The 11,630-nt window shown below is 36.6% G+C and overlaps 1 protein-coding gene and 1 long non-coding RNA gene across 2 annotated transcripts; one reads left to right on the top strand and one right to left on the bottom strand.

The window, feature by feature from the left end:
• Positions 1-1,793: 1,793 nt before the first annotated feature.
• On the bottom strand, positions 1,794-5,323 carry LOC120345850 (syndetin-like). Its single transcript, XM_039415421.2, has one exon. It carries the CDS (start codon positions 5,272-5,274, stop codon positions 2,500-2,502), a length of 2,775 nt encoding a protein of 924 aa, XP_039271355.2. The 5' UTR covers positions 5,275-5,323; the 3' UTR covers positions 1,794-2,499.
• A 1,376-nt stretch (positions 5,324-6,699) lies between these two features.
• On the top strand, positions 6,700-8,661 carry LOC120346628 (uncharacterized). The gene is made up of 3 exons (XR_005570004.2): positions 6,700-6,854; positions 7,587-7,756; positions 7,929-8,661. It is a non-coding gene; the product is annotated as an uncharacterized LOC120346628 (long non-coding RNA).
• The last annotated feature ends 2,969 nt before the right edge of the window (positions 8,662-11,630 follow it).

Here is an 11,630-nt window from a genome sequence, read left to right as displayed (position 1 = left end):
AAGAAAAAGAATACTAACAACAACATATATTACATTGAAGCAATCTATAGATCCTAGTTCCATGTCATGTTCAAGCTGACAGTCAATAATGTCAGAAACGGGATGCATGCACAAGACCATACTGACCTAAAGCATAATAATAGTTCCTTGTAAAGCTTATCAACGCTACAATCAAGTTGTAAAATTATTGCCTTAGTGGGAACTACAAAAATACGAGTTACCCCATTACTCGAAAACGTATTAGCATGATGATCCTGCTGGAACTCTAACACGCAACTGTATCCTGTCATCGATCATATTGAACCAATTGAAAAATAAAATTTGTATGCAGTATGAAGCCGGCGAGGGGAGCTTCTTTCCCAGCAAGTATCTTGGTGATATGCATGTAACTACCGATACCCTGTATAGCGGCCTAGCCTAATGTATTCCCACGTTCAATTACAAATATATATAATCAGGACTCCAAGTGGAGCCGTGTACTCAAATGCAGCCATGAGGCCGCAAACTATTTTATTCTTGCCGCGACCTTAAACCGCACATTAAATAACATATATATATATCACAAACCAGGAATTACGGCATATACTACTTTTGTGAAATATGACGAATGAGTAGAATGATGAGTGGTTCGAGCAGTAATAAGATAAAAACAGCATAGAAGTTAATTTCTCCAGCTAGTGCGAACCCTGTCATTTACCAACTTTTTAATATTGACTGTTTTTTTTTCTTTTCTTGATAGCGTACAAGGCAATTGATTAGTTACATTTTCGTTATTGGGCCAGCTCCAATTCGACCATTTTCAATTTTGAATAGAAAGAATCACAATATAGGTTATCCCTATTACCTGCGCAAAATACATTGCCATTTTTCTTAGAATGGGAAACTTTTCCTGAAATTCGACGGCAGGTCGCTAAAGGCAATTGAAGGAGTGAATCAGCCTGAAAATAAGGGAGTGAATACTGAGACTGAAAAAACGACGTTACAATATACTAAAAATAAAACAAAAATCGCCATGAATTGGTTTTAGTAGCCCGGCGATAGATAAAAAAAAAATGGGTATGTTGGACATGGTAAATTGCGAAATGTACCTTAGTCACTGAAGAAGAAACATTTAATTCTGCGCGCGATGCACCTTCTTAATCTTAACCATTCCTAAATTACTGTCGGGACCGGGACTCCACTTTTCCTCGTATCAGTCGTGAATTAATTATTTGGCGCATCAGAAAATTAATTATCAGCTGAAAAATTCTCTTTTAACGAGTGGCATAATCGTGGTGACTGTTCGCGAATTGTTCCATGTGTTTAGGAATTGCCTATTTTTAAAACCCCGCCTCTTTTGAAAATCGTGGATCTCGTCAAGATTACTGTTTTCTGGCTGATGAAGGAATAAAAAATATTACAGCTTAAAACCATACTTTAAAAGAGGACATATTACATAGAAATTCACTCTAAGCAAGATCATGCGCAGTCACTTTTAAGTGCAAGAACCCAAACAATCAAATGCCACAATCGATTTAAAACATTCTCAAATCAGATAACCGATATTGATGTGACTTAAAAGGATCGCTGAACTGTGGTCACAAGCACTCAAGCTTGTTGATTGATGCTTCGTCCGCCACACACATCCATTCATCTGAGACATTGGGCTACGTTATTTCCCAACACTAGTTCAATATCGCCTATCATTCTTGTACCTGAACGTGAAAAACCTGGGTCGTAATATTTTCAGGTCTATTTTTTCAGTTTATCCATTCCTTAGATGATAAAATTTGAAAATTAATATTGATTCACAGTTGATGCTAAATAGGATAATATATTATATAATAATATAATAAAATAATAGCATTACACATATTTTGAAACATTGAACGAAATTAACATAAAACTATTGACCCATTTTGAAACAGCTTGATGAAAAATACCTTGTGACAGTGCAATGCTAATAGATAATTAAGACATGTGAAGGTAGTAGTATAGTAGATATATTGCAAAATACCCTTCATTGTTGACAGATAGGGCTAAGCTCTATAATCATGCTTGCCAACTTACACTATGAGAGTTCGAATCCCGGGCACTAGCGATACTAAATAACAACAAATGAAATCCTTGGTATACCATCATGGGGAACAATCATGTGTAAGATATATGCTGGGTCCATAAATCTCATAGGGTTCATGAGGCCACCGGTCAGAACACCTTCATCTAATATCAAGACCATACACATGAAAGAGTAACTTGTCAACTATTCCTGTATCCACTAGCAACAGGGCGAAAAACTGTGGTTTGCCATCTGGTTAAGTCATCTCCCTTTTCATTGGGACAAACTCAGCAAACTATTAAATAGACTCCTTTCTACACATAACTGTATTAACAGAAGTAGTTTAGTTTTCAATTTTGATCCATTCAGTTGAATTGTTTCTTTTTCCGAGCACAACATGCCAACAGCACTTGCTGTCATATTTTCATCGTCCACATTCTCAAAAAATCTGGTGTAAATAATCATTTTCTTTTTGTGAGATCATCAATCATTGCACGCATTCTTTGCTTATTTTTTCTGTTAGCATTCCCAACTGTAGATGATGCACTACAGCTGGTTAATGCGGATAACTGTTTTTCTGAATATTCCGAATGATCTTTCATCCATTCGTCTAAATCTTTAGCAGTAAGATAATATGCCTTGATATAATTTTCGACAAACTCTTTACCTGGTGCAGGTCGAACTCCTGTGATTTCTTCAGCTTTAAGTAGAAACTGCTGGAAGTCCAATTGCATCAATGCTCGTCCTTCATTGCTGCACTTCTTAACATTAGAGAAACCCTCAACAAAAGTTTTGCCCGACATACCAATGCAATGTTGCCAAATTATCTTTTCTATTTCATCCGGAAATGGCATGTCATTCGCAGCTGAGGTGAATCCAGACTTCAATAATTTGAAATGATGTAACAAGGCATCAACATATTTGCTATGTTGTGACATTATTTCTTTTAGATCCCATTTAACTTCGGCCATTCCACTCAAAATAGAATTATAATCAATTGATCCGGCCCCAACAGTAAAATAAACCAGTGATCGCACTTCGGCGCAAGTACTTACAGTCTGGGCATAAAATTGTTGAAGAAATGCTTCTTGACTTGATGGTATGACTTTTCTTAAAGTAGGTTGTAAATATTGAAATTGAGCAGCTAAGTTCATAAGTGATTCTGTAGCTGTTATTCTATGAGGGAGACCAAACATTGTTGACCTCTGCTTGAGATTCACAATAGGAGAAAGAGATGGAAGGGGTACTTTTGTGGTTGTATTTTTTTCTTCTGCATCAAATTCTTTTCTAATTAATTCACTCTTTATTCGACTCAAAGTGGTATATAGTTTTTTGCTGCATCCAGGTATGCCAGGTTCATGAGCGGCAAACACATCATAAATAGAGATTAGGTAGTAATCGAATAAGTGTGACATGCATATTATAACATCAGTGGCAATCGGCTTGAGAACATCACACATTCTAAGATATTTGCCACAAGTTCTTAAGGTATTAAGAGCAGTGTTAGTTAAAAGCGGTCCAACTACTTTGTTTTCTTTGTGACTGATGACATCGTCATCATCAACATCTTCCTCAATATAATCAAATAATAGTTCATCATCCATTTCATTGTCATCTATGCTATGAGAATGTGTTTTGCCATTAACATTTGTTTTGTCATCTGATTTTCCAGCAAATTCTTCAAATGGATGTCTTTTATTATCATTATAATTAAAAAACATATTTTTGCTAGATTTTTCTGAATGTTTCGTTCCTGAGGACTTTATGATATCTTTGTAGTTTGCCTCATGCAAGAACTTGAACTCTGGCAATTGCATCACAGAAAAGTTCTTTTGTATTGGGCAAGCTTCCCAAGCTTCATTGTCAAGAAACATGTGCATTTCCTCTAACGACTTTTTATGATAAGCTCGGAAGTAACGCAAACTTTGTTGGTATATTGGTTCATGTAAGGTTGAACCAAAATTGTCTTTCTCAGGGTTGTCACCACTTCCACAAAAAGTTGCACCGACCAATATGAATTTATTGACAATTCCAACAACTTTTATAAATTCATCATATTTAAAACTGGACAGATCAATACCAAGAAGTAGACTTTTTATTCTGGATTGGACATCCAACCATATTCTATGACGTCCATGCTCAAGCTTACGTGTAATATACTTATTATCAATCTCTTCATCAGAAATCTTAGTATCATCAAATTCCGAAAATTCCTCACTATGCCAAAGTGAGACTTTATGATAACAATACATTATAGTCCACAATGCTTTACATAATGCAAGCAAACATGGTATATAAAACGATGAATCAACAATGGAACAAAGATCATTGAATTGTTTCTTTTGAAGATTAGCATCTGGTTCCTTTGTACATAGTTGTACATAACCAAGAAGAGTTTGAAATGCAATATTATGTATGCAAGTAGTGAAATGCATAAGCAATTGGTCAACGGCTGTTTGCCTTTTACCAAGAAGCTTGTAACCAACTTGAAGTTTTTCATACATTTCAGAATCAAAATGGTTGCACATTTTCGAAAGGGCAACATCTATTTGTTCTTCAATTTGTTCAATTGTATCTTGTAATTTAGAAGATAAGTCTTTAATGCAATTATATTGTCCATAGGCGACAGCAACCTTCTGGCATTCTAAACACAGCTGTATTGCTTCTGGGTAGTTCTCTTCTTCCATCAGCTCTCTCAGCCTAACATCTGTATGTTCCAGAGTTTTTATTGTGTTCAATGCATCATGCAAAGCTATTAAATTTTTTCTATGTTGAACATGAACAAGAAGTCTCAAATTAACAAAACTTGTGACAGATAGCAAGTGTTTTTTGCCGGCACAGCAAGTAGAAAATCCTATTTGAAGATCTTTCTGTAAATCCCGTACTCGCTGTAGTTCTTTCCGATAAGCAGGCTGATTTTCAAGAATAACATCTGAAAGTTTTTTAGAAACTGCACTCAATTGATTGTGCAGCTTTTCACACATTTCATGAATCAACTCTTGTGTAGGATGGTCTGGGAGTCTCTTGACGTCAATAATATTGCCATCCGTGTCTGGATTAAATACAGCATCATCAATGGATTGAATGGTTTCTGCTTGAAATGTTGGATTGCTTAAAATTCTTGAGGGAAGTACAGTTGTTCTTTCTACCGTATGAGGATGAATTTCATCATCTTTCTGTTTTGCACCAGGAGAAGAAATACCAACTTGATCAATTAGATTTTTTATTCGTTTCATGATCAACCAATCCTAAATATGATTAAATGTCCTGTATTTAATAGAATAATATGAAATTCACCTGATTCATTTTAAAAGTGTCCCAATACAGCAATGCTGCAATGTGACATTCCAAGGCCAGAAGGCCTGAAAACAGGCAAAAAGAAATCAACTGCCAACAAATTAATACGTTGAATTAATACGTAAAAGGCCTTGTTCAACATAATAAAAACATGCACGGTATTATGTATCCGGTTACATCTACCGGTACCGGTATAAAACGCAACTTGAATGAATGGAAATGTGATTTCATAAAAGTTGTTGCCATACGGTATCTGTGTATCTGCATATCGGTAGATACGGTAACTGGATAATTTGTTTGCCTGTCTCAACCCACGGACTTTATGGACCGTAAGGTACCGTATCGGTATAGGGTTGCCAACTTTATGTTGAACCGGAATGTCTAGATTCTAGAATTTGAAAATTGATGCAACCTTAATTGAATACCGGTACTAATACTTAATGCAACAGAAGCTTGTGAAACACGAAGCACGTAAAGAGCAACAGTACGGTACGCGCTGCGTGCCGTGCAGCTTATTTTCACAAACTGTAAATAATTTTATCATATGTGAAATGTTGACTCTTTGACGCATAAATGCAAAAAAATCTAAAAAGGGGAGTTGTACAATTTGTGCTAAGCAGATTAATTATTTAACAAAAATCACAACAAAATCCAGTCTTTCTGGTATTTAAACTCGTATTTTTATTGTGATTTTGCCGCTTCAACCCTAGGGAACCCACGTAACACCCCTGCTGCACGATCTTTTGGAACCTGTAGAAATAAAATGTTTCGACCCCTAAGGCCCATGGACCTTTCCCCGAGCATCGACTTCCTTGTTTACTTCGTGACATTGGCCAATCAGCAAATTGCAAAAAGCGACGTAACAATGCCCCCCTTCCGCATCCGCTCAGACACTTTTCTCACTCAGACAGATTTTCAAGCGTGGTCGTAAACATTACCTCGTTTTCGCATTTTTGAACTCTATTCGTTAGTTTTCAGTTGTGTTTTGGAAACTTAAATGTAAATCAGATAATTCAATGGTCACCCTGTCTTCCTAGGAGTTTTAATTTAATAGCAGTAATAAAAATTAGTGTAGAAATAGCTGTGATAGACTAGGCTAAAATTCTTTAACGGTACTTTTAAAAAAAAACAGATTGTTGTATGCTATGAATCATAATGATGGTTTGAAACACATAACCCATTTCACAGGCGCCAACTCGCAAAAGCACTCTTGAAATAGCCCCGAAAATTTTGCAATGGTGAAGTATAGGAAGAATTTTCCGGGGGTCAAAGGTCGGGGAAAGGTCCATTGAGGTGTATATATACACCTCAAACGCATAAATGCAAAAAAATCTGTATATATACACCTCAATACTAGGGCCAAATGTTACTCAATAGCACAGCTTTTGTGCACCGATCGGCCGGTTAGGTGGCGCTCCAGAAGATTGTTTATCATGGTGTGTGGTATTTTCGACAAGATCCTGAGAAGCCTGGAAACATCGGTCATAAATGAAGAACACCGATTGGTGTCAAATAAATGGTGAGTTGGCTTCTTAGTTACTTTGATATAGATTACTATGTTGTATGAATTGAGAATCTAGAGTGAATACTGACCCGACATACGATGAGAATCTAGAGTGAATAAATGGTGAGTTGGCTTCTTAGTTACTTTGATATAGATTACTATGTTGTATGAATTGAGAATCTAGAGTGAATACTGACCCGACATACGATGAGAATCTAGAGTGAATACTGACCCGACATACGATGGTCTACATTTGATGCATCACAGTTGTCACATCGGGACTAGTTATACAATTGGAGTAAATAGAATCGGATAGGATTTTACATATTTATCCCGGGGGAGAAGAAAGCCGATAAGACGGCTTATTCATATGGCGAACCACGGCCTCTCGTCCGGTTACCATTCCAATTCGGGTATGGGATTAGTTATATTGTTTTACGGAAGCATGGACTTGGTGGTGGAGGAAGCCGTAACCGACCAGCGGTTACGTGAACCACCCAACGACGGCGAGGAGTCCAGCAATCCTCTCGCTCATAACCATCCCTGCATGGGATTCGAACCCACGCAGAGTAATTAGAGGTGCGGTGGCGAGCGTATTCCTAACGCTTAGCCCGTTGAGCCACACCGCCGCGCCGAATCTGCATGTGACACCGGTGACACAATAATTGCACGCATTCACATTATAGCCTTAAACTGCCCTTTTTCTTGCTTGGTCAGGTCACTAACCGTATCTATACTTTTTTCTAGAACATGGCATCGATTGGGTCAAGCAGCTCGCGGTGAACTGAAATTGCAAGAGTGTACAATGCTAATGATATTCTTGTCATTTTGAACTGTGACGACAATGATGTGGAGGCACTAGTAGTGGATCAGATAGTGAATACGATATCAGAGAAGACAAAAACAACGGCTCCCAGGTTCATAATATTTTCATAATATTGTAGTTTTTTTTCCTAAAGAAGCATTACACAACTGCTTACGATCAACAGACACCGAAAATATTTTCTGAAAAATAACTTTCTCACTCATTGATCGAAACAATAAATAACGTTTTTCTTTGTTTGCATTTCGTGATATTTCATTTTACAGGTTGAGTCCGAAAGTTCTGACGACGATGTTCCCTTGACGAGTCTACGAGTGCAAAATCAAAAACAAAAGCCAAATAAATAATGCAACCGACGGCAATCAGTTTCGGTGGAGAAAGAAACAATTCGATAGGCCCGATGCAACATCAGACGATGGGACAGACGAACGAAACAGCATGTGCACATAGCCATGCCTGCTATCGTGCAAGAATACAATAAGTTTATGGGAGGTATTGATAATTTGGATTCATTTCTTGCAAAGTACAGGTTTCGAATGAAATCAAAAAGATGGTATCTTTATCTCTTTTGACATTTTATAATGGTGGCTATTGTGAATGCATAGATCTGGTACCGTCGTGATTGTGCCCTGCTCCATCTTCCAACGTCATATATTATGAAACGGCGACATTTTCAAGCAGCAGTCGCAAGCGCTTTGATCTATGTCAATAATGACACCCGTCGCGGGAGACCCTCGTCTGAAGTTGAAGAAATTCGCAGCCCCGCAAGGAAAATATCCAAGGCCCCATGTGAAGATATCCGACGAGACAAATACGCACACTGGCCAATGAAAATTGAGAAAAGGGGAAGATGCAAATTGTGTGAACGCAATCAAACAAATACCAGCTGTTCAAAGTGTAAAGTGAAACTTTGTTTTGTCGAGGGCCGCAATTGTTTTTGACTTTCCACGCCTGAGGAATTGGAACAATTAGTTATATTCTCAGGGAATCGTTTCTGCAGTTTTTATTTCATGCTTGCTTTATGCGCAAATGATTCGCCGATATTGCTCTTTGAGTTCGTTCGTTCAATGTTGGAATAAAAATGTGAGACTTCAACTTGTTTCGACTAAATTTTTCACACTTGTATACAGTGTAAGTTCCGTTGTAACACATATGCCACATTTTCAAAGTGGGGTTAAATGAGGTCAAAGGTCAAAATGGGATAAATTTTTGTTCAACATGGTCAAATGGACTACGAATCCCAAATATCAGATTTTTCCTTCAACTCTATCATTGTCAGGGCCCCCCGGGGTTAAGAAGATTTTTGTTAGTTAGTCACTTTGGTTTTCACAAAGTTTATGTTAAAATTTGTAATCCTTACGGAAATATAATAATAATGAACTCTCGCTAAGACAAGAGCTGTCAGCAAGGTGTCCTAAAACAGACGGCTAAATTAAATTTTAGCAAATTAAACATTAAATTTTTTAACAAATCTCACCAGATTGAGTGTTTGATCCTCTCAAAATAGCCTATTTTAGTGTTATTTCATCAGGAGGTCAAAGTTGACAAAACATGTCTTATCCACAAATTTTAACTCACTCCCATTTGAATGAACCATACAGATGTAATCGTTTTTATGGAAAAATATATTTGCGTGAATTACACCCGTTTCCAGTTTTGTAGCCGGCACACTTACAATGGTCTCCTATTTTAGAAAGCCTTTGTTGTCGTTAAATTCTGGGACGGTTGGTAGCCCTAAACGGGTAACACGGTTTGATTTTCAGTCGCTTTGGGAGTTCTTTAAAAACAATAATATACAAATACTTGTGGACTTAAGTATAAGTATATTTCGACTCCATAATCAGCATAACAGACAATATAATGATTGATAAAAACAAGAAAATAAAAACTGACTATGAAATCGGGGGAGCAAACAAAACCTTAGAAAAGGTTTAAAACGTAGCCTACAGAATAAGATGGAAGGTTTTGCCAAAAATAAGTGGTATTCTACGGTGCGTGCTCATTCACCAAAAAATATTAGACTCATCCACACACACACGCACCCACATACACCGACAGAGATATTATAAAGTAAGAAAAACGCGACAAGCGTAAGATAAACACATACCAGTAGTAAACAAAAATATAATAATCAGTAATCAGTAGTTTATTTTCTCACCATACTAAATGCACACTTTATATACAAATTGCAATAAATAAATAAAAGGCATTTCAGGGTGAGGGGAGCCGCGAGAAACCAAATTTGGTTATCGAGCAGCGGCACCCATAAGCAAGTCTAACAAGGAAATAATAACAAAAAAAAGTCGAACTGTGTCAAATAAATAAATGAATAAAAATTACCGCTATACCAGTCAGCCAGTAGGACATTTTGGCATAGTTTGGTTTGTACCGGTACTCGTGATGATACTGTGATCAATATGGCCATATATCGTCGGTATTGGCTATGTACCGGTAGGCCTACATGTCATTCGCTATTTGATTAAGACCATAAATTTGTTTACTTCTGGTTCGAATGAAAAGTGATATACTGAACTGATCGGATTATTGATTTCAATATGGAAAAAAAAACATAGGCCTACTGATAAAGATGATGTATTTCAAAGCAGTGACACCACTTTTAGTGCCGGTATTTTGCATGATACCCTCAGTGACCATCCCATGCATATTGATGCTGGCAATCAAGATAGCTCTGGGGCACTATAACAAACAAAGATCATAACAATTATGAAAGAAGAAATAGAAGAATGATAAAAAATCAATTTGCTGAACAGAATTCGAAAATTGAAAAAAATGCTGATGAGAACAGTAAGGCAATAAGCTCACTCATTGAAAAACAAAATATGCTGAATGATAGGGTTGAAAAAATAAGTGTGGCATACAAAAATATCAAATCAGACATTAGTGACTTGAAAGATAACCAAACCTTCGTGAGGAATGAACAAACTGAGACCAATAATGCAGTTAATGATTTGGAGGCAAAGGTAGAAGAATAAAACAAAATGATTGCTGGTCTTCAGAGATATAGCCTATAAACAAACTGAAAGAAGAGAGCAAAAAACAAAATTCAAAACAGAATGAGCTTGAGCAATATGATCGAAGACTGAATCTGGAAATACATGGCTACAAGCAAATAGAAAATGTGTTTGATATAGTCAGATAGTCACTAGAATGATTAATGTTCAATTGAAGGATAAAGACATATCTGCTACACGCCGGCTTGGACCAAAAGATAAAAACTCAGGTATCATAGTCAGGTTTTGTCGACAGAGCAAAAGAGATGAAATTTACAGTAGAAAATCTAACTTGCTCAAACAACATACGAGTAAATGAAAACCTTACAGACTTACAAAGACAATTATTTTATTAGGTAGTCAACTAAAAAATCAAAAAGGCTATATGTTTGCCTATACCTACCATTGAAAAATATTTGTTAGAAAGAACAAAGGGGCAGCTTCTTAGGGTTTTAATTTAAAATATCTAGTTCTGATGATCTAGTTAAAATTCGATAGTTTCATGTTGTTAATTTGCAATCTTGTTGGGATTTTTTTGAATATGAGTGATACATTTTAAAATTTTGGAGATCCTCCAACATCTTAGAATGTAAATGAGCCCTGCTAATGAATATACTTGTAAACTTTGTACTGATACCTTAACAGATAATGATGATAGCATATTTTGTGATATATGTGAACAGTGGATTCACTTTAAATGTTCATTATTATCGTATAGACAATTTCTTAACCTAGGTAATAGCACCATTCCATATTACTACAGAGTTTGTATGGCAGAAAATCTTTCGGTGGTATATGATTTCGAAAGCGTTACTGATTATGCCAATTCTGATATAATACCAGATGTCGTGCAATGGGACCTTGGAAGCAATTATATAAACACCCAGTTAGCCATCCAAGAATTACTTGCTAAGGAAAAAGGGACAATGCACATGATGCACTTCAATGTACAAAGTT

This window comes from Styela clava, chromosome 8 (assembly GCF_964204865.1).
Source record: "Styela clava chromosome 8, kaStyClav1.hap1.2, whole genome shotgun sequence".
NCBI classification, from domain to species: Eukaryota; Metazoa; Chordata; class Ascidiacea; order Stolidobranchia; family Styelidae; genus Styela; species Styela clava.
The sequence above is the reverse complement of the archived record's forward strand: the minus strand, read 5'-3'. Positions and strand labels throughout refer to the sequence as shown.